This window comes from Aspergillus lucknowensis, assembly GCF_044049455.1.
Source record: "Aspergillus lucknowensis strain CBS 449.75 chromosome Unknown BJX67scaffold_1, whole genome shotgun sequence".
NCBI lineage: Eukaryota > Fungi > Ascomycota > Eurotiomycetes > Eurotiales > Aspergillaceae > Aspergillus > Aspergillus lucknowensis.
In genome coordinates, this window is record NW_027263545.1 from 1,408,581 (window position 1) to 1,429,813 (window position 21,233).

The 21,233-nt window shown below is 51.7% G+C and overlaps 8 protein-coding genes across 8 annotated transcripts; 5 read left to right on the forward strand and 3 right to left on the reverse strand.

The window, feature by feature from the left end:
- Window positions 1-592: 592 nt before the first annotated feature.
- Window positions 593-1,645, forward strand: BJX67DRAFT_376537 (putative calcium/calmodulin dependent protein kinase; the record flags this gene model as incomplete). The annotated part of the gene is made up of 5 exons (XM_071031897.1): window positions 593-641; window positions 696-703; window positions 758-968; window positions 1,023-1,240; window positions 1,298-1,645. 5 exons carry the CDS (start codon window positions 593-595, stop codon window positions 1,643-1,645), a joined length of 834 nt encoding a protein of 277 aa, XP_070891724.1.
- A 249-nt stretch (window positions 1,646-1,894) lies between these two features.
- Window positions 1,895-3,192, reverse strand: BJX67DRAFT_17116 (uncharacterized protein). The gene has a single exon (XM_071025098.1). It carries the CDS (start codon window positions 2,992-2,994, stop codon window positions 2,071-2,073), a length of 924 nt encoding a protein of 307 aa, XP_070891725.1. The 5' UTR covers window positions 2,995-3,192; the 3' UTR covers window positions 1,895-2,070.
- A 2,002-nt stretch (window positions 3,193-5,194) lies between these two features.
- Window positions 5,195-5,977, forward strand: rrg9 (mitochondrial ribosome assembly protein RRG9; the record flags this gene model as incomplete). The annotated part of the gene is made up of 1 exon (XM_071030739.1): window positions 5,195-5,977. The coding sequence occupies one exon, from the start codon at window positions 5,195-5,197 to the stop codon at window positions 5,975-5,977; it is 783 nt and encodes a 260-aa protein (XP_070891726.1).
- A 302-nt stretch (window positions 5,978-6,279) lies between these two features.
- BJX67DRAFT_17227 (putative intracellular protein transport protein (Sat1)) lies at window positions 6,280-9,343 on the forward strand. The gene is made up of 3 exons (XM_071025103.1): window positions 6,280-7,124; window positions 7,188-8,258; window positions 8,318-9,343. The coding sequence occupies exons 1-3, from the start codon at window positions 6,581-6,583 to the stop codon at window positions 9,199-9,201; spliced, it is 2,499 nt and encodes an 832-aa protein (XP_070891727.1). The 5' UTR covers window positions 6,280-6,580; the 3' UTR covers window positions 9,202-9,343.
- A 285-nt stretch (window positions 9,344-9,628) lies between these two features.
- On the forward strand, window positions 9,629-11,125 carry BJX67DRAFT_340276 (Mob1/phocein family protein). Its single transcript, XM_071027774.1, has 4 exons — window positions 9,629-10,260; window positions 10,319-10,412; window positions 10,465-10,598; window positions 10,654-11,125. The coding sequence occupies exons 1-4, from the start codon at window positions 9,867-9,869 to the stop codon at window positions 10,893-10,895; spliced, it is 864 nt and encodes a 287-aa protein (XP_070891728.1). The 5' UTR covers window positions 9,629-9,866; the 3' UTR covers window positions 10,896-11,125.
- A 157-nt stretch (window positions 11,126-11,282) lies between these two features.
- BJX67DRAFT_376543 (F1F0 ATP synthase subunit 5) lies at window positions 11,283-12,282 on the forward strand (the record flags this gene model as incomplete). The annotated part of the gene is made up of 4 exons (XM_071031898.1): window positions 11,283-11,450; window positions 11,628-11,942; window positions 12,020-12,109; window positions 12,169-12,282. The coding sequence occupies 4 exons, from the start codon at window positions 11,283-11,285 to the stop codon at window positions 12,280-12,282; spliced, it is 687 nt and encodes a 228-aa protein (XP_070891729.1).
- A 2,966-nt stretch (window positions 12,283-15,248) lies between these two features.
- Window positions 15,249-19,383, reverse strand: BJX67DRAFT_17348 (uncharacterized protein). The gene is made up of 9 exons (XM_071025111.1): window positions 18,930-19,383; window positions 18,809-18,824; window positions 18,663-18,685; window positions 18,487-18,604; window positions 18,316-18,415; window positions 16,811-18,254; window positions 16,666-16,762; window positions 15,829-16,614; window positions 15,249-15,755 (listed from the first exon to the last, which is right to left on the reverse strand). The coding sequence occupies exons 1-9, from the start codon at window positions 19,051-19,053 to the stop codon at window positions 15,359-15,361; spliced, it is 3,105 nt and encodes a 1,034-aa protein (XP_070891730.1). The 5' UTR covers window positions 19,054-19,383; the 3' UTR covers window positions 15,249-15,358.
- A 666-nt stretch (window positions 19,384-20,049) lies between these two features.
- BJX67DRAFT_376545 (uncharacterized protein) lies at window positions 20,050-20,660 on the reverse strand (the record flags this gene model as incomplete). Its single annotated transcript, XM_071031899.1, has 4 exons — window positions 20,050-20,156; window positions 20,221-20,372; window positions 20,466-20,555; window positions 20,614-20,660. 4 exons carry the CDS (start codon window positions 20,658-20,660, stop codon window positions 20,050-20,052), a joined length of 396 nt encoding a protein of 131 aa, XP_070891731.1.
- Window positions 20,661-21,233: the final 573 nt, after the last annotated feature.

Consider the following 21,233-nt stretch of genomic DNA (forward strand, 5'->3'; position numbering starts at 1 on the left):
GTTGAAAAGAATTGTAAAGCTGAATGATAGCTTTGCGACGTGTTGGCGGCTTGGCGGGTTGGGTGGTTGGAATGTGGCGAGATGCGGGAATTGGGAGGAGGTAGGTAGGTATATGATGAAATGGATCGAAGTGGGTATTCTATCAAGGGCCCGGGGCCTTCGGGGAGTTGCTAAAAAGGAGCAATAATTTAGGAGGATTTACGGGTTTACCTCCCCTTTCAATTAAGGTAGAACTATAGAACTTAGTATACTCTACGGATCAGCTTTCAAACCACCACGCAGACTCGGCAAAGCGCTTGACCATTGTCACCTAACAAACACTAACTCATCCTGAGCTTACGGGGACATCCATCTTTCCGGAGAATGAATTCAAAGAACTTCATACGATTCTTACCCTCTCCGCCTCCAAGTTGACACCAAAGTCTCCGATTCTTCGAGCGAGCCGCTTTTGCGAAAGTCAAATGTGCTTGAGCGCGCACATCAATCCCAGAATCAAAGCCTCCTTTCCATCGCACAACCAGCATAAAAGCAAGCAACCCTCTACTCTTCACACAGCATACCGGCCTATCCGGTCGCACTTACACCATCGAGCATGTTTTGCAGGAGGAAGCGTCTCCACCCCATCAAGTCTATCATGCTTCGTGAGTAGACACACACCCAACTCTCCCCATGCTGATATTCTTATACTTGCTTAGCGCGGATGGTCGCAAGTTTATATTGAAATACATACATCCCGTCAACTTTGAATATCTCCAAGAAGTCAATAATCGCCTACGTGGAAAATGCAGGCCACGTCCGGTTTGCTGTGGACACTATCCCTGACAAGTCTTTGTTTGTATTCGAACACTTCACGGGTCATCTCTTGACTCTTGCTCAAGAGAACTTGCCCCTTGTGGTAATCAAAAGAATTCTCAAGAGTGCCCTTACTGGGCTTGCTGAGCTTCATGACCAGGATATTGTTCACACAGGTATTTTCCCTGCTTCTCTTTTGGAATACCTGGAAAACAACTTACTCTGCATAGATATAAAAGCATACAATGTGTTTGTTAACTGGGAGAATCGCCAAGATGAGATTATTGTTCACCAAGTTCAGCTTGGTGACATCGAAGACGCAGCTCATATTCCTCCCGGCTGCGATATGGTCGGGAAACAGCCAGGCAACTGGATGTGGAGGAGCCCCGAAGCCCACGCAAGAGGGCCCGTCAACAAACCATCAGATATCTTCTCATTCGCGCTTCTTGTAAGTTCTTCTATCACGGAATCCCCAAGCTCACCTGGTAACCCCATAGCCGGCTAGTGCATCTGCGCCGTTTACAAGCGCATCATCTTCGCAGTTCGAGAAGACGAGCTGGAAGAGGGCGTTGACCGCCTCGCTATCATAATCGAGCGCCAGATCTCCTACTTCGCAGATGAAGACGGGCTGAATGGGTTTTTGAAGCATCTTGGTGACAATAACCCGTGGGTTCGGGTGTTTGAAGTGACTCGGGACGGATTCAACCAGGAGAACCCGTGCGAGCCTTTCGCGCTCTGGAATGGTGTCGAAGATAACTTCAAAAGTCTTGTCTGCGCCATGACGTCCTTTGATCCGGGGAGACGGATTACGGCGCGTCAAGCGATGGAGTATAAATGGTTTGATGGCGTTTGACTGGGGGCCAAATGTTTACTGCGGTCGGATCTTTACTCAAGGGCTCCATTTGATGATCATTCATTTACATGCACACTGAGTTGGCGTTAGATAACATGTATAGCCCGCGACTTTAGCCTCAGCCATAGTTGGCGCTCATTTATTGTTCAGATAGAGAGTAGCACTTATAGAAATCTGGCTCCTCTTATAGATCTTGAGACTGTATGGCAAATTTTGGCTGAAGTAAAAACATTATGGGCATGCTGTCTCTAAACGCTATAGATTGCCTTTTAACACAGATGAAGATACCTTACAAGTTCTGACGAGAAGGAGACGGTCTGCGCTTGGTTATATCACACACACCACAACTTGGCCGTCCATTACTGCAACTACCTGCCCACCCTTACGTACCCAAATATTATTCACGGCCTCTATCCCCGTGAAGCCTACTGAGTGGGCTCATCAGGAACAGCAACAGACCAAATACTCGACCCCTCCGTCTCAGTCACATTCGCAGCTACGAGCAACCCACCCCAGGGCGCAAACTTAGCAGCAACAGGCGCGGGAATAGTACCCGCCGAGACAACGCTTACGGTCTTCTCGTCCAAATCGATCCGCAGAAGAGTGCCCAGCTCCGGGTTCGTCACAAAGGCATCCTCGTTCCAGTGCGACAGCGCAAAGTCCCCGGAGCCAACAAGGTCGGGCGACTCGACCAGCGTCTCAACTTCGCCGACCAGCTCGCCGTCCTGATCGACCTCGACACGGTTGAAAGTTCCTTCCTCGGTGTTGCTGAAGTAGAGGTAGGGTTCGCGGTAGCCGAGACCGCTGATACCGGGGGTGATACCAGAGGGGGTGGGGTAGACGCCACCGTTTTCGCCAGTGACCCAGTTGAAGCGGAGGAGATAGCCGGCGATATCGGCCTGGAAGGAGATGGTCGGGTTGATCGCCGCGGCGCCCTTGAGGAGGCCGGAGACGGGCGCCTGGAGATCGTAGTCATCGTTGTCCAGGACGGGTTGGGGGCTCGTGAGGTTAAGCTTGTACATCGCGACTATGGGCACGGTTTCGCCGCCATCCTCGGACCACCCGGTGACGCCGTAGACGTTGGTGGAGAGCTCGACGATGCCGACGCTCTGTTGCTGGTTGACTCGGCCCAGGCTAACGGGGCCGCCGTGCTGGTGGAACGAGTCGAACATGGAAACTGCACCTTCCCATCTCTCGGCCAGCAGAATGTATCCGGTGTCGCCGCGGGGAAGGAGGTTGTTGATCCATGTGTTGCTATTCTGGAGCTGGGTGAGCTTCGTGGCAGTGTAGTCCTCGCCGACGACAGCGGAGACTGCGGAGAGCAGGGAGAAGAGGGTAGACATGCGCATTTTGATGGAGTCTGGGGGCGATCTTCCGGATATCAACAGTTAAATCATAACAATGGAAGGCCGGACACAATCTTATGAAGTCCAGCTGGCTCATACGACGAAAGGTACATCCGAGACATCCCTCGTATTCGAAGACGAATGCGGTGGTCCCCTGGAAGACCAACCGAGAGAAACGAATGATCAACCCAACGCTTTCACGCCCTTGCCTAAACTCTTCCTGGAAGTCGGCTCATCAGAGATCTTCTCGGCCATGGAAGCGCTCCCAGAATCATTCCAAGAGACCATCCAGGGCCACGGAACTGAGACACCACGTTTATCGGGTGTCAATGGCCATGCAAGAAGCAGGCCAGATTGGCCTGTTTCAGGAGACTCGCGCACTTTGCCCACCCTTGGCTAGGCTGGATTACCAGGCCCTGGTTTGCAAGATCATGAATCTGCTGTGATTGAATTATTGTGCTCACAGTGCACCATCTAACCCTCCGATAACGTCATTCCCAACCCCTGCATGACACGCTTTGAGAAGCTTCCATGATTGGACTTGGAGAGCCGGGATTCTCTCCAGGCTCCCAAAGAGGATGTGCTCCGCTCGGCCCTGGCGGTCCTGCGTTCCTGTCACTCGGCGGCTTTCCGCTACACCTTTATCCACCAACCGGGCCGCTCAGACAGTCACAAGAAAGCAGAAAGAAACGCATTTAACAGAACATTCCTCCATTGATAGAACATTGAAGACGCAGCTCCCGTCGGCGTTGCCACCCTCGCGCCCGTCTCCGTCTCCGTCTCCATTGCTTCCTCTGTCTCGGTCATGGTCTCTGTTGCTTCATCTGTACTCGTGGACGAAAGAGACGTAGACGTCGGTAGACTGACCACCGAAGAGGACGACGATACATTCGCCCACGGATTGACGAATGAGAAGTTTCTCGTTTCCGCGTGCCATCGAGCGTTCTGAGAAGTCCCGAAATTCGCGCCGACGTACACGACCAGCACATTCCAATAAGGGCTTCCGTCGCGATCCCTATGGGATTCATATTCGGTGTCGTTTGCGATATTCCACACTACCAGTGTGGGAGTTAATGATCTCGGTCCTAACATGATCCTACATATGCATCCGGAACCTACCGACACTGGTCTCCCCCTCTGGAAGCCACAGCGGGCTAAGCTTCCGGCATTCGGTGTTGATCGCCCATCCTGTACATCCGTAACCACACGGGAGGAGCCCATTACCGGATCCTCGCTCGGAATGGAGCTCAAGCGAAATATGTCCGGATTCTGTCTGCGGAGTCCATTCAATTGTGTATGGCTGCCCAATGGTTACCACCTCGCCCTGGGATGGTCTCAAAATCGTTGGGCTGGGAATATTCCCCGTTGGAGTGACGAATGCCGTTATCGGATCCGGGATTACATAACCGGTAGTGGTGCATGTTTCGAGTCCATCATGCGAGGATCGCGCGCTGGCGAGCGCAGAGAGAACGAGGATAGATATCGCTTTCATTCTTCTGAGCGTGAAGTGCAAGCCGGACTCTATGAAGCAACGTTCTTGCCTCTCATATATGGGCTGGCGGCCCCGGACAGGGCGTCATATCAGTCTCTCCAGGCTCTTTTCCAGCCTCGAGCGGGGTCGAGCGAGGCTACGCCGGGATGAGCATGATGTCGCGAGAGGCCCAATGGCGTTGTGTTGGCCAAGACGTCCATGGGAGGCCAAGCAACCCTGATATATTAATATAAATCCAGCTAAAGAGGGCCAGGAATTGCACAGGAAATCTCGTATTGTTATTACAAAGACGCCGGGCGCAACCGAGCATTGATTAATGTCATTGGATCCGCCAGTTCACTGAACAAGTCTGGGTTGCAGGATGCGGCTCGTAATTCATCCGCATAGTTATACGGATATCAGCATGCACAGGCTGAAAAGTGAAGGTGGCGCATTGGGGTTTTGGGTGAGTCAGAACGCTCCTTCAGAGCATCTGGGACCACTAAGCCCGAGAAACTGTTTATGCGCCTGATGGTGAGGATGTCCCCCACTGTCTGAATCGAGGAAATTCGAAGTAAAACTCTTGGTCCTGATTGGTAGGGCTTGTAGGACACTGTCACATGACTCCAGACTAGAATTTCCTCGCAGTCCATCGACAGGCCAAGCTTGTTGTTCCTGATGAATAGACCTTCTTTCCGAAGCATATCTGATAGTTTTCACGGTTTATTTAAAATGGCGTGTATTTGCCCTGGATCTGCCAGGCTTTCGCTCTCGAATGTCCTCCGATCTCTTTTACAATTAGAGCCTGCGCCGCAGCTTCGCACACGATCAACCCGATTTCCGAACAGACTGTCCCTGCCTCGCCAAAGAGTCAGAAACATAATAACTCTCAGCGACGTTCCTGTTGCTTCAGCTGCCCCGTCCCAACCGCCGGAGCCTTCCCGGGATGGCCTTCCTACCACCATTGACAGCCTGAATGCTTCAACCGATCAACCTCCCCAAAGTCCACATCCCTCACCCGCGAAGAAGACCAAGACGAAGCCTCCTAGTGCACGGGAAGGGACCGACCGCAATGCAAAAAAGGGTGGAAAGAAGGCGAAACAAAAGGACCAAGCAACGACCGAACCACAGCCCGAGAAGAAGCTCGAGCCATGGGAAATCCAGAAAGAGGCTCTGAAAAGGAAGTTTCCACATGGATGGAGTCCGCAGAAGAAACTCTCGCCTGATGCCATGGAAGGGATACGGCATCTGAATGCGACAGCACCCGGCAAATTCACGACCTCTGTCCTTGCAGCAGAGTTTAAGGTCTCCCCGGAAGCTATTCGGAGAATTCTAAAGAGCAAGTGGCGTCCTTCCTCGGCGGAGCTGGAGGACCGGCGGAAGCGGTGGGAGAAGCGACACGACCGGATCTGGAGCCATCTCTCTGAGCTGGGGTTGCGGCCACATACTAAGCGGACGGACCATCTCACTGATGCGAATCGGCTCTTGTACGGAGATAGGAAGGCAAAGGTGTGATCATGAAGAAGCGCAGCACATCTTGAAACTATATGTATACTAGAACTTTTGGGCTGTTTGAATATCAGCGATGCATTGAAAACAATATTTATCCGGTCAAAATGGCATCTGGAATGCTGACCGAAAGTGGAAGACTTCCATGTGACGTGAATGGAACGTGAAGTATTGGCGACTACTGGCGTCTCCAGACACCTTTTCACCCCCTACCTCTCCTACAGGGACACAATATTTTGTCCAAGGCGAATAAGAAATAAATCCAGGCAAAGAGGCCTTTTTGTGGTTTTCCCTGTTCTCCAGAGTGTTGTACGGTCAGCAGACTGGCTGGCTCAACTGAGGTCACCACCAAAACTCCCCCCGATCCGACGCGGAGACAACTCGACCTCGACAATCACCAGTCGGTCCACAGCCTCCCACTGCGCTTCCCTCCGACTGAACGCTCAACAATGGATTGTGTTCCCATCATGCCTTAATGGGCATCCTACGTTTCTTCTCACTCTCTATCTATATCCCCACATTTCCCCCAGTTCTGTGAGGTGGCGGCCGGTACCCACCATCTGCCCAAGCTCACTCGTTCCACCCATGTGGTGATCTCCGCTACACGCCATGTCATCGGACATCCAGGTCTTCGTGAAATGGAAAGACCAATCTATATTCGCGGGAGAAGATGTGGAATGCACAATTACATTCAAGAATGTTGCGGAGAAGACAGAAGATTCCGCCAATGCGCAAACGCCGCATCAGAGGAAGCACTCGCGGAGTGTGATTTCTCCTCGCTCAGACTCGTTTTCTCTCCGCCTCCCTTCCAATCCTTTCAAAAGTCCAAACCGAGCCTCGTATCCTATCGCTCCGAAAAAAGGTCCTTCACATCGCTTTTCCTCGTCCGTGAGCTCGCCGTTGATCGGCTCTCATAGCTTCCCGCCTCCCTCTACGCCTCAGAATGGACCCCCGTCCGGCCACAAACATAAGAGATCAGTATCCATACTCTCAATCGATAGCGAGGGAGGAGCTTCAACCACGACAGGCGATAAGACGCCCAAGACCCCATCTCAGTTTAACCATTCGAGGCCGGCGAGGGGTCACGGGCGTTCTGCAAGCTTGCAAGTCGTACCGAGAAGGTATGAAGGGTATGAGGATATAAATGCGAAAGGTATTTATGCGCCTGGATCTTTTATACATTGCACTGCTCAGGCTAATGTTTCCCCCATTATAGGCTTGCGGAGCCCAGTCCGTGGCTTCCCACCCTTCGATGCACCTCTTCCGCCATCCCCGGGCGGCCTGAAGGTAGATGTGGATGGGGTGAATAAACCCGGCGGGCCTGGATCTGGCGCTAGTCCTACAAGACGAGCTGTACCACGCGCGCCGGGACGGAGACCTCAATTACCACCTATAGACTTCAAATTCCCCCCACCACCGGAGAATGAGACAAGTACGGGCCCGTCGGCGGCGTCGCCTACATCCGCATCAACAGACAAACCATCAGGAAAACCTGCAACAGCAAGACTTAGTACAAGGGACTCTTCTTCGTCCTTAGCCGCCCCAGGTCAATTGCTCCAATCTGCGAAAGTTTTGTCGGCCTCCAGCTTGAGCGGGAGCCATAGGAGTAGCGGCGAATTCTACTCTGTCAGCAACAACTCCTCGGAGACTCTACAGTCGGAGTACACGAATTACTCTGGTCCAGCGCTGCGCCCAGTTTTCCCCCGCCACAGCCGACACATGTCTAGCTTGCAGTCGCCGGTACCTATCTCCAACGGGCAGGCGCTTCTTATGGGGTATGCCCAGATCAGCGCATCCTTCACAATCGACAGTTCTCTGATCAACCAGTCTGCTTTCGAAGAGGTTAAGCGGCAAGGTGTCGTTGGTGGTACAGGGAATACACGCGCGACACCAAATGATAGGCCCCCGAGTGAAAAAGGGCGGAAAGGCGGCGGATTCTGGGGCGCGTTGAACTGGAATGCGATAGAAGAGTCAATCAGTGGGCTTCTTTCGAACAATGACCTCGATGGGCTCCGTGAAATGCGAGGCGTGTCCTCGTCGAGATCTATCCCTTTGTTGTCGACTCCCCAGTCACTTCTCTTTGTCGACCTTCGACTGGCTCCGGGCGAGCAGCAGTCTTTCTCATTTGCTTTTACTTTACCCAGCGGCCTTCCCGCAAGTCACAAGGGAAAAGCCATAAAGATTTCCTATAACCTTGTCATTGGGACTCAGCGGCCTAGCGGGACTAATGAACCCCAGCGGGTCAATCGCATCAGCATACCGTTCCGTGTGTTTAGCGGTGTAAATGGTAAGTGCTTCGGAAATCTTCGTTATCCATTAGGGGATGCGGCGGCTAACTCGGCGTAGCGCAAGGAAACATCCTGGGACATGACCTGATGCGTCCGCATGTTGTCCTTCGCGACGAGGCAAGAGTACAGAAAGTTGGCTCTTTGCCTTCGCTAGTTCCGAAAGCCGAGAGCATCAGCCGACCTATGTGGAACTCAGCCCCAGAATTCCTATCATACGTGGATGAAATCTTGGAACAGCGGTCCCGAAACAGTCTGCTCAAGCCACCAGAGACACTCGCCGAGAGGAGTCCAAGCTATGATCGATCTGTGGGCCCGTTGTCTTGCAAAGACGCCATTGACCTGGCGATCCTTCGAAGCAATCAAGCGGGCAACACCTCTCAGAGCCCAAATCGTTTCGAGATCGCGCGCGGGGGCCGTCGAATCGCCGTGGTTGTTCTCAATCGACCTGCGCATAGGCTTGGCGAGACCCTTATTGCGACGGTGAACTTTGCCAATTCGGGCCTTCCATGCTACGCACTTCGGGCGACACTGGAGAGCTCAGAGAAAGTAGGGCCGCACTTGGCCGTCCGATCTAATGCGAGCATTCGGCGAGCGACGCGTCGAGTCCATGCATCCTTTTTTGAGATTACTCTCTATTCTACAAGGGTTGTTTTCAGCCCCGCAATACCAATATCCGCTACACCGACGATACTCACTAGCGGCGTCAATATTGAATGGGAACTCCGGTTTGAATTCGTGACTACCAGCGTGCCGGATGAACTGGGATCCGGTCCTTCGGGGGCTCGACTACTAGAGGCGATATCAGAAGATGATCGAGGAACTACACTGTCGGCTATGGAGCATCTGGGCTGCGAATCGTTCGAAGTTGCGATTCCAATTACGATCTATGGCGAGACTGTGCGGGAGCGGATGCCAGAGGAGAACGAAGGGTATTCGATATAGAGCTGAGGAATCCATCTCCATGAATATTAATGACGTCCGTGATATGGGCATGATCAAGTATATAGCAGTAGTCTAATATCCACTTGCATATTAATGGGTGCCACCATCTGTCTTGAGCGTTCTGTGACCCTTTAAAATGATCGCCGGGGCAACGAAGTGGCGGAGCTCACGCGTCCATGGCTCCGATCTTGGGCAATTGCGGAGATCCATGCACGAAATCGAAGGCAATTTACGAAATTTCGGGTTGCTGTCGTTTCTTTTTCCAGAAGTTCTTAATTCTTGTCCTCTGATGCACCTTCCTCATTCTCGTACCTTCCGAAGACAATTGCCCGGCGCCCAGTCTTGTGGTTCGGTGGCTTCAGCTGCCATCTCTTCCTTTCAGCAGCCCCTCGAGCTCAGCGCCACGCCGCATCATCCTGTCTTCGCAATCTGCCCGCTCGTTTCTCGAGGTAAGTCCCTCGGAACAATCGCACAGGACCGAAGACTAACCCAATTTATCTTCATTGGAATGTACACAGGATAGATTCCTCCACGCAGACCACCCAATACCCGTCCGGTCGAATTCCGCAGGGGCACGAATCAAGGAAGGAGGAATTCCGACTCCCTCGCTCGTCCGAAGTCGCTCTTTATCTAGTTGCTGAAGCCGGAGGAACAATCGGGAAGTAATGGCTTCGTTCATCACCACCATGTCCGTCCCCTTGATCTCTATATCTGCTGCAGACGACTCAGCCCCTCCTGCCTCGTTATCGCCTCCCCGCAAACCACAAGCCCTCCCCCCTTCTACATCTTATAATACTGTTCATGTCTCTCATGCTCCTCTTTCCACGCCTCCTTCGTACTTATCGCCTGCTGTTTGCGCCCTGAAGCAAGGCCTTTGTGCACTGACGCCTCCCAGAAATGCCCGAACGAGGGCGCCCTTCAAGCCGCGCTCAGCGGCCAAGGGGACGACTAGTTATCAGCTGAGACAGTTTGCAGAGGCGACACTTGGCAGTGGGAGTTTGAGGAAGGCTGTGATGCTTCCTGAGGGTGAGGATGTGAATGAGTGGTTAGCGGTTAATGGTGCGATCTTTCATCTATCTTCATCTTGCTCTGCGCTCACTGGGTGACCTCTTTGCAGTTGTGGACTTTTACAACCAGATAAACCTACTCTACGGGGCCATTACGGAATTCTGCTCGCCACAAACATGCCCGGAGATGAAAGCGACCGATGAGTATGAGGTTCCTGATCGAGAGTTGGCATGGATTGCGCTGACGGATGGATAGGTTCGAGTATCTCTGGCAGGATTCGGAGAATTATAAGCGTCCCACGAAGATGTCTGCGCCGGAGTACATTGAACATCTCATGAGCTGGGTTCAAGGGAATATTGACAACGAGCAAATGTTTCCCAGTCGATTAGGTACTTGCGCCGACGAACTTTCATCAATTGGTGATGCTAACTCGAAGACCACCAGGCGTTCCATTTCCGAAGGCATTTTCCAGCCTTGTTCGCCAGATCTTCAAGCGAATGTACCGTGTATATGCTCACATTTACTGCCATCACTACCCTGTGATCGTGCACCTGGGACTGGAACCACATCTGAACACCAGTTTCAAGCATTATGTGCTCTTTATCGACGAGCACCGGCTGGCGAGTGGGAAAGATTTCTGGGGACCGTTGGGAGATCTAGTGGAGAGCATGCTGCGAAGTGACTGATGGGGAGTATTCATCGGCCATTTGTGTCAGTAATAGTCTGTTTGAGAACGAATGCACGGGTCCGGCGTTAGGGTGTTGGCAGGTTAATATCAGACTCTCTAGTTAGAAAGCATTTTCAGAAAAGCAGCAAATTCACGAGACATGGAGATGTTGTCCACTCCGCAGCAACTGTTGAAACTGAGCCTCGAAAATTGACCGAAATTCTCGGCGGCTGCGGAATCTCACGTGACCAGACCGGGAGAAGTTGGATGTCGCCCGAAGAGCATCGTCGCTTTGCACCCCCTCTTGTGCGTCGACCTTCCTCTCCGTCTCGCGTCCAATTCCACGCTCTTTCAATCCCCCTTCTTCCTCTCCATTGGGGCTCTGTCTCTCGCATCAGTCATCGCCATGTTCTCCGTCCGTCTTGCCCGCGCAGGCCTCCGTGCCTCCGCCCAGCAGTTCTCCGTTCCTCGCACTGCTGCCCTCAACGGCCTGCGCACCTATGCCACCCCAGCCCAGGAAGTCAAGCCTCCCGTCTCCCTCTTCGGTGTTGACGGCACATACGCCACTGCTCTGGTATGCCCCCTCCCTTCAGCACCCAGCCCGCGAGAACAGAACCGACTCGACCCGTTGACCCGAAAACCCTTCAATATCCCCAACACTCAAACAACCATCAGATCCGACATACAATTCGCAAAGCGTGCGGAAAATAGTACCTGAACTCAATTGACATTGACTCGCGTATTTCTCTAGTACACCGCCTCCGCCAAATCCTCCTCCCTCGACGCAACCTCCAAGGCCCTCATCAACCTCGGTGCCGCGCTCAAGGCCGACCCCAAGCTCACGAGTATCCTCTCCACGCCCACCCTCACCGCCGCCGACAAGCAGGCTATCATCACAGAGCTGCAGAAGATCGCTGGTGCCGACAAGGGCGACATCCTGAAGAACTTTCTCGCTACTCTGGCCGAGAACAACCGTCTAGGTCTGCTTGGTGATATCTCCGAGAAGTTTGCTGCTCTGATGAGCGCTCACCGCGGTGAGATTGAGTTGATAATTACCTCTGCTCAAGTGTGTTCCTTCCCTTCCCTTCCATCTCGCATTCTGAGTCAGACTTTTGGCGTGGGGGTATTAACGAGTTGAAATAGGAACTCGACAACAAGACCCTCACCCGCCTTGAGAGGGCTGTCGCCAAGTCCGAGTTCAGCCAGGGCAAGAAGCTGAAGGTTGTTCCTAAGGTACGTCGCATAGCCTCCTTCTCCCTCTCAATGGAATACAAAAATGCTAACCGATACAGGTTAACCCCGAGATCGTGGGCGGCTTGGTCGTCGAGATCGGCGACCGCACCATCGACTTGAGCGTCTCGTCCAAGATCGCCAAGCTCAACAAGGCCCTCACCGATGCTTTGTAAATTACCCATCAGTGCCATGCATCGTATCTCCTTTGTTCCTATATCTATCTATCTATAGTTTCTCCCTATGTACCCTAGCAAACCCCGCTGCACTGCTCTGGAGTCCTTTGACGTATTTCGGACTCTGGCTCTGGTGAAGAATAGACAGAACTGAGTTGTTGAGTTTCTATCGCTTGGTTAGAATTTCCGGATGAGAATGGAGTAAGGAATTTCGCATGTCTGGCTGTAGTGGTACTAGTGCGGGATGGTGCCTCTGTGTTTTGACTTATTTATACCAGGAAGCGGGTTCGAGACTAGCACGACGTCAGGGCTACTGTTGAGCGCAGAAAATAGTATGGTATTTGAATCTGTTTGAATCTGATAACCACAATGTGCTTCGTCAGTGGACTTGGGGAAGGGAGATCCTGCTCTTGGTCATAGTTCGGATTGTCCTTGCATCTTATCTGTCCTGGAATCCTGACAGCATATCTGCGAGTGCCGAGGACATCGTGGTCAATCAAAGCTCTAATAATTTGTCCTAAGCTGCGAGAAGTTGAACCTTCGACCTGAGTGTTTGGCTCCGTTATGACAGCGTCCTAAGGAGCAATGAAGAAACATGGATACGCCACCCAGCTGACTGAGTGGGAAGAGTGAAATCTTCCAAGGTTGAGTTCTTCACTTTGGATTCGGACCAACTCCCCCGCCTCCCACCACTTGGTTTAACACTGGACATCTCCTCTTTCCTCTTCTTTCTTCTCAACTTCTTCTCTCTGGATTCCCCCAATGGCCGCTCAGATTCGTAACAGAATTGACAGGCTCTGGAAGGAAGTTGTCAACCCGACCCTGCTGCTGGAGGATGACAATTATGTCCCCAAACGGGTTTTCTCCAGAAACACAGGATCGAACTCGTCTCCCATGACTTCAAAACTTTGGATACGGCAGAGGCAAATCTCAGCCTTAAACCTCCTCTTTGTTTCAAACATTGCTCTCCATCTGCCCTAAGAAACCATCCAATCGACAATGCCCACAGTCCACATTTCGACTATAATCTCTTCTGACAGCGCACCGAATCCCATCTTCCCAGAGTGCCCTGGATTTAGCGGTAGACGCTCAGTTAGCAATTCCTGGGTGACTGAAATTTTCGAGTACGACATGAAAGACAATTCCGGGAGCGCGATCTTCTTTCCACACACCGTACCTATCACTATAGCTTTGAGGAGAGAAACGAGGAGGCCCTTGACCATTTCGCTTGCATACTCCTGAGTGCCCCTTTGTAGGAACAATGGCTGGGAGTAAGCCTGACGACGTCTTGGAACTCGTGAGACCATGCAAGTGAATACCTTCTCTTTCCCCTCTATGCCTTACAGGCTATGTGAAAATCACTATATTCACTTGCAGACCTTCTGGTCAGCTTTTAGGGCTAGGCCTTCACTTGAGGATTCCATGCCGATTGTGTTATTTATTCCCTCTCCATTTCTCACAGAGACCACCAATTCCTGCTGCTTTCTCAGCCTTCTTACAATATCTTCGTGCACCATTCCCCTACTCCGTGGTCCAGTTCCTCTGCGTCGTCTCTCGGCCCATCGTCCAAAAGAAATCCAGTCTCCCTCTTCTCTTCCCTGTGCTCACACAATGGCAGACTCATTTAGCAGAACCCCAACATCCACCCCCGTGACAGACTGGAGACAGGCAGCTGCGCGGGCCATGGTCCTAAATACATACATGCCCAGTTCAGTATGGAAAACCACGAATCAGCCTCTCAAATCACGAAACCAACCACAGTTCCTTGTCTTCCGCACAACTCGTCGAGCCTCTGCGGCACCAAAGATTCGAGTTGACCCTGCGTCTTTCCAGCTGGAGACCAGACTTGAAATCGCTCAATAGCTCTTGCAGAACCTAACTCCGTTGGATTTGCCTCATTTGCCAATGCTATTCGAAACGATCAACCTCAGCAGAGTAAAGCAAGGGCCGTCGGTCCACTACGTCGACAGCAACTCCGCTCGTCAATGTGAATCACCCCCCTGCCATGCCATGCCAAAGCTGGACACCTCGACGGCGGACAAAGCTCTTCCTGCTGTCCCTGTCTCTGTATTGACTTGGTCAATAGGCGAAATGAGACCTGGGCCCAGCCGCTCAGATTCGCAACACAATTGACAGGCTCTGGAAGGAGGTTGCCAACCTGACTCTGTACAGCAAGATCAAGCTGAAGGCGAAGCGAACTGTGGCCGCCTCACCTTACAAGCCAGACAGTCGACAATTGGTTTTTAGTGCCATCACATCACCGACGGCCAAATGCAAGCAAAGCAATTGCTACTCACAGAATCACTGACTGGCTGCATTTGCTTGAATAATAATGCACGGGTGAGCGCCGTAGGCTTCGAAAACCGTGCCGTGTCAACCAGAATAAGCCCTTCACTAGCGGGGTCGGCCCTTTTTAGTGGAGCGGCAAAATTCCAATAATAATAGACCGGCTGTTGATATTCACGAAGCGGCCATGACGGTCGCCTGGATCTCGGAATTCGCTGGTTTAGTCCGCAACGATAAGTAAGCCTTCTGTCTCGCCTATTAGGGCAGTTCTGGCAAGATGCTGTGCTAACAAGATAGTTGCATTCTTGTGTCCAAAGACAGAGACCAAATATAACATACTTAACGTTTGCCGACTACGGGCTGAACTGGTCAAACACATCTCAACCAGGGGCAGCCTGACCCCAGTACCCAGCAGACAATCATAGACGACTGAAAATTTCCTCAAGATGCGGAGATACGGGGCCTTTGCACATCCACGTGGCGGAGCAAATAATGGAAGTGGTACAATTCTGCTCACTACAAAGGAGACATATATATGCATCAACTTCAAAGATGCAGTATGTAAATGCATGCTCAAAATCAGCAACCAATCCCCGACACCTCACAGATATCAAACCAAACATAAATAGCAAACCATGGTCAACTTGAGCCGCATAACCAAACAACCAAAAACAAAAGAATGAACCAAATGACTCCAAATCTACAGCAGCCATATCTACTATGTCTAAATTAACCAGACACTTCAACTCGGACTTCTTTACCCAGCCAGTCCCATCATAGCCCCCGGCCATCACGGCCCATTGCCATTCCCATCCGCCCCATCAACTTGAGTCTCAAACTCATCCTCGTAAACCCCCATAGAGACCTGGCTCCGTACCCTTTGGAGCTGGCTCTCAACATACTTCGAGACAGGATCATCGAAACCGCGCTCGCCGTGCCCATCTTTCCCCGCGTCGTCGTCGGCAACAGGCGTCTCGGGTGCAGGCGTGTTTAACGCGGACTCGAAGTCGCTCCTGTTACCGATTGAGCGGCTCGTTGAAGAGCGTCGGATAAATGGTCCGTTGCTGCTTCCGTGGCTGCTGCCTCGGCGGCTGTGGCCGTGGGCAAACCGGGTGAAGATGTCGTCGAAGTAGTGGCTTGCTGCAGCGGAGGGGAAGCGGGGTGTTTGAGGCAGACGGCAGTTTACGCTTTGCGATGTTAGTATGGTTGCTTTATGTAGAGGAGAGAGGGAAAGCGGTGGGAAGGCGGGAAAGGGAGTACCCTGTATCATGGATGATTTTAGCGATTAGACCCGTCCAGCCGCACTGGTGGGATGCACCGAGGCCTCGTCCGGTGTCGCCGTCAAAAAATTCGTGGAACCACATGTAGTCTTTCCAATGCTCGTCAAAGTCGAGAAGATCGGAGCCATCGTAGACGGCGCGACGGCCTTCGTCGTTACGCGCGAAGAGGTGCTGTAACCTGTGTTGGATTTCTTCCGCTACTTGAGCCAGGTGCATGTAATCCCCTGATCCAGTCGGACATTCAATCTTGAAGCCGTCGCCGTAGAACATGTAGAAGCGGAGGAGGGACTCGACGAGCAGGAAGTTGACACAGAGCCAGACGGGTCCACGCCAGTTGCTGTTACCGCCAAAGAGGCCGCTATCCGAGTCTCCTGAGACGTAGCTAACCCGGAACATCTGGCCATTGACTTCCATGGAATAAGGATGGTCCTCGTGATATTTGGACATTGAGCGGATCCCATGCTCGGAGAGAAACTCGGTCTCGTCAAGCATTCGCTTGAGGATTTTCTCGAGTCGGTCTTTGCTTACTAGGGCTAAGAGAAGTCGTTCTCCCTTCCCCCGGTGTTTCATGCTGGCGATATTTCGTTCTGCCACGTCCTGGCGATTCTCAATGAACCATTCCAGCCTGCGCTTGAAGGATGGGAATTTGTTGATCAATTCTGGCTCGAGCGTTGATACGGCATACAATGGAATCAAACCGACGAGTGACCGCACAGGAAGTTGCTGGGTCCACGGTTCTCCGTACGAGATGGCATCATAATAGAAACTGGATTTGTTAGATATATCTCCTAACATAGGTTGACTGGGGGTGAAATACCCATCTTCCTCGTTCCACAGTGAACTCTCCTGTCCATCAGACCTGAAGGTCATGGCATCACTGATCAGAATGAAATGTTCGAAAAATTTAGAAGCAACTGGGTTGAGTTAGGAGGGTGCTCCTCTTAGATTACAAATTGACTTACTGTCTTCATAGATTCTGCGATGTTTTGCCAGTTCGAGGGCAATGTTCAGCATGCTTAGGCAATAGAAGGCCATCCAGCCAGTACTGTCAGCCTGCTCCAAAACTCCACCTGTAGGAAGAGGTTCAGACCGGTTGAAAAGCCCAATGTTATCGAGTCCAAGGAATCCACCCTCGAAAACGTTCTTGCCCTCAGAATCCTTTCGGTTGACCCACCATGTGAAATTCAGAAGCAGTTTCTGGAACACCCTCTCGAGGAAGTCAAGATCCTGTCGACCGTACATCTTCCGCTCGATCTTGAAGACCCTGAAAACGGCCCATGCGTGGACGGGGGGGTTGACATCTCCAAAGTTCCACTCGTACGCAGCCAGTTGACCGTTTGGATGCATGTACCACTCACGTGTGAGGAGGTCTAACTGTCGCTTTGCGAAGTCGGGATCAATCATCGCTAATGGAATACAATGGAAGGCAGTATCCCACGCCGCAAAGAAAGGGTATTCCCACGAATCCGGCATCGAGAGGATATCATCCATATATAGATGCTTCCATTGCTGGTTCCGGACCTGCTTTCGCCCTGGGGGAGGGGCAACCGGGCCCGGATCCCCATTCGCCCACTGGTCCCAGACAAAGTGATAGAACTGCTTGGTCCACATCATGCCGGCAAAGGCCTGCCGCTGGATGTTTCGTAGATCGTCGCTCATTGGGAGAGGGCTGATATGGTAGTAAAAGTCGTCGGCCTCGGTCTTACGCTGCTCGATAACATCATCTAGCACCTCCTCGTCCACAAAAGGCTCAACTTTCCGCGACAGTCGAAACCGAACGACCGCACACTCGCCGGGAGGAACCCCCTCGCCCTCGTTAAACGCATACCAAGCGGCGAACTTCGTACCCTGGTAGGCTGTGTTCACCGCATCCTTTTCTCCATTGACGATGTGGCGATGGAAGGCGTCTTTCACGTATGGCTGGTCATTTTTGGTGTACCACAGAATTTTATTGTTCGACTCATTCTCGGTGAAGAGCATTTGAGGTACGACGTCTTCCTGACTGTCCCCGAATGCCGGAGATGGGGCAAAGCGGACATAGCGCTGTCCCAGCTTACTGTGGTTTGTCTTGACTGCTAGCAGACCGCTTTGTTGTATGGAGGGTTTCTCTGAATTGTCGTAGCCCCAGGACCAAGTATTTCGGAACCACACGTGAGGTATTATGTGTAGAGGAGCCGGCTCGGGGCCTCTGTTATAAGCAATCACGCGGAACAAGAGCTCATCCTCATCATCATCCTCCTTGGCTGTCTCGATGAAGATATCCCAGTAGCGGTTGTCATTAAATATCCCAGTATCGAGGATTTGATATTCACGGTCCTGCTTGCCCCGTCGAGCGTTTTCGTCAACTAGATCCTGGTAGGGGAACTCCTTTTGAGGATATTTATAGAGGAACTTCATGTACGAATGCTGCAGTGTGGAGTGGTTAGAATGACAGAAGCCTGCCTGTTTAGACCTGGAGTGTACCCACTGTAGGAGTGTTGTCAACATGAAAATGGGCTTCCTTGACACTCTCCCCGTGATTCCCTTGCGGATTCGACAAGCCGAATAGTCGTTCTTTAAGAAAGCCGCTATTAGGGTGAAAGATTAGAGCGCGGCCGCTTCAGGCATCATATGCAATCCCGTGGTCGGAAAAACGTACTCTTTCTCATTCCAAAAAGCAAACGCAATATTCTGAAGGTTATGTGTATCGCACACACCTGCAATCCCGTCCTCACCCCATCGATACGCCCTTGAACGGGCCTGGTCGTGGGGAAAGTCTACAAGCGATCAGCGATTCGCTCCGCAGGGTTGTCGTCGGAAGGAAAGGCTCCTTACAGCTCCAAGCGTCGCCATTTTCTCTGAAAATGAAGAGTCAGCAAGGTATCTCAAGACAACGCGTCATTCCGACAGGCAGCTCAGATAAAGCAAAAGATAGTCAAGAATTGGAGCTAGAAAGAAGAGCGGATGGAGGGGAGACTCACGAATAATCCTCGCGGACTGCGGGAAGCTCAAAACCAGATTGTCAGCTCAGATAACTCTCTCCCACGCCGCTAGCGAATAAATGATAGCTAAAATTGAATCAAGAGACTTGAAAAATCGTACCGGTAGCCCATTGCCTCTCTGCGACGTAAGGCCCCCATCTTTTCCAGTATCTAACGCGATCACGGTCTTCCTGCAGCCGCTGCTCTTCCCGGGAAGTGTATTTCTGCTTGTTGATGAGGACCATGGTGGGAATGGTTCAAAAACCGAGAAATGACGAAGGGGGAGGATGAGAAGGAGAGGAAGAGAAAGAGAGCGAGGGGTGCAGGGAAGAGAGGCCAGGGAGCACCTGGTCTGCGAATGCCCTGTGAGACCCTCCGAGCCAACTACGGGCAGGTCATGGCAACAACTCAGCTTTATCGTGAATTTAAGCTGTCATGAAGTCTGGGCTGCGAGCCGGTCGAGTTTCGGACACTTCTGATCCGTTTCCAGGGTTTGGAGGTGGAGATTGATGGTCGAGAGTCCACTGACATCATCCAGACCATGCAGTGACTGAGGTATACTAGCAGGAGAGAGGAATGGCCCATATCCACTCTTCCTCGGCGAAAACTTCGCTGATTATTAGTCGTCTCAAGCCGCTGAATCAATGTGATCGAGGCAATGTCTTAATTTCGCCACATTCTAGAACTCTGTGTGAGCATTGGTTAAAAATAGACGATCTGTACTACTTGTACCTGTCTTCGAAGGCTATCCACAGGTATAAATAATTATCTTTTTCCTTACTCGGTCTGGTTAGCCGGGGTGCGGGGTTCGACTTCAGAATCTTGAGGGTCAGGACGGATATATAAGATTGAGGCCAGTATATGACTAGTCAAACGGCAACGGCAATGACAGTAACGATAATATGTCACAACAGGGCAAACCCTGGCTCTAGGCCGGCGTAATCATGACGGGACACCTGAATATGCTGACCGGGCTGAATACGCCAACAGATGCTACGGGTGCCAGGGTTTACACCGCCATGAGTTCAGGATCAAAGAGACGCCTTCAATCATCTTACGCCTGATGGACGCGAGCCGGAAACACGCGAAACAGGAGAACAAACCAACAGAACCGATTCCTCCGGACATGCCTGTCAGAGTATCATGGGTTAGAGACGAGAACAGTGGCAGTCGAACCCATCGGAACTCCATTCTTTAGCCAAATATTATACTATCCGCCAGCCCTGGCGTGCGACCGTCAATCAGGAATTGTGTCCCTCCTGCTGGTTCTCTTTCTGCTGCCGTTGTTCATCGCCGCTAGAGTACTGGCCTGCCGTGTCCGTTGGGGATGTCGTCGAGGATGTGGATTCTACTGGCATGAATCCGGTCAGAAAGCTTCATCGCTGCAGATTTGAGGAGTGGTCGCCACTTACCCGTGGATTGATATCCCCCATCCGCCTGTGCATCGGATGGTTTGTTTCCCTCCACTACGGTTGATCGCCGCGCCTTCAGCCGTTCTTCAGCTTGGCGGATTCGAGCCTGCAATTCTTCTAATTCTCGGTTTTGAATGATCATTTGAAATTTCCTACAATGCGCTCGTTAGCATATTATGATTCAACCCTTTTGGGGTGCTTTCGAAAAATACAGACACTCAAGTGTCGCGGGCTCAAGCACTTACTTTTGGTCAATAGTTTGTGAAAGGTAATCGACTTCGGAGTCGAGAGAAAACGCCGAATCTAGCGCAGAGGAGAAAGCCTGTGCCATGGTCCTGGTGTGGTCTGGTGAGCGCTCATGGTCAAGTATACAAAAACGGAGGGGGCACGAACGACTGCGGCCGGGCTTTGGGCTTCCACTCTTGGTCTGCGTCCGACATTTTGCTTTTAACTGCTTGCAGTTCGGGGACGTGACTAAGGATATATATATAATATAGGAACTCGGTGAGTTTAGGCGACAAAATCAAGAGTATTTTGTCGCCAAAACACAAAAGTCGAGGGAAAGCGGCTCGAAGACAGGTTGAACAGAGCCGCGGCAGAGGGTGTTATCGCACTCCAGGGACGACCTTTCAGGAGTAGCCGTCACCGATGAAGAATATGAAAAGATTAAGATATTATATGAACGAAAATCAGGACCAGCTGAAAGTCGATTACTCAAGAAGGCCCGAGGAGGGGAAAGGTGGTTGATGAGGCTTTGATGGGAGAATGATGAGGGAAATTGGGAGGAAGAATGGAGATAGCCTTGCTGCACTCTTTTTCTCCTCTTAACAAGCTGGGGTCAGGAGGGAGGGGCCACTTTTTTAGTGTCGGTTGCGGTTGTTGATGGATTGACAGGGGCCCTGCACGATCGGAGGAATGAAATGTCAACACAACAGCAAGAGAGAAGCGCAAAAAGGGGGAAGGCCAAATTTCAGATCCGGGGCCAACTGCTTCGATGTTTATCTCAGCTTCCC

Excerpts from the sequence above, each read along its gene's own strand:
- BJX67DRAFT_17116 (XM_071025098.1), bottom strand. The coding sequence starts at position 2,994 with ATGCGCATGTCTACCCTCTTCTCCCTGCTCTCCGCAGTCTCCGCTGTC.
- BJX67DRAFT_17227 (XM_071025103.1), top strand. The coding sequence starts at position 6,581 with ATGTCATCGGACATCCAGGTCTTCGTGAAATGGAAAGACCAATCTATA. Across the intron at positions 7,125-7,187 it reads TGAGGATATAAATGCGAAAG|GCTTGCGGAGCCCAGTCCGT; the intron begins GTATTTATGCGC and ends CCCCCATTATAG. Across the intron at positions 8,259-8,317 it reads TGTGTTTAGCGGTGTAAATG|CGCAAGGAAACATCCTGGGA; the intron begins GTAAGTGCTTCG and ends AACTCGGCGTAG.
- BJX67DRAFT_340276 (XM_071027774.1), top strand. The coding sequence starts at position 9,867 with ATGGCTTCGTTCATCACCACCATGTCCGTCCCCTTGATCTCTATATCT. Across the intron at positions 10,413-10,464 it reads GAGATGAAAGCGACCGATGA|GTTCGAGTATCTCTGGCAGG; the intron begins GTATGAGGTTCC and ends ACGGATGGATAG. Across the intron at positions 10,599-10,653 it reads AATGTTTCCCAGTCGATTAG|GCGTTCCATTTCCGAAGGCA; the intron begins GTACTTGCGCCG and ends GAAGACCACCAG.
- BJX67DRAFT_17348 (XM_071025111.1), bottom strand. The coding sequence starts at position 19,053 with ATGGTCCTCATCAACAAGCAGAAATACACTTCCCGGGAAGAGCAGCGG. Across the intron at positions 16,763-16,810 it reads TCGCAGAATCTATGAAGACA|TTGCTTCTAAATTTTTCGAA; the intron begins GTAAGTCAATTT and ends AACTCAACCCAG. Across the intron at positions 15,756-15,828 it reads AAAATCATCCATGATACAGG|CGTAAACTGCCGTCTGCCTC; the intron begins GTACTCCCTTTC and ends AACATCGCAAAG.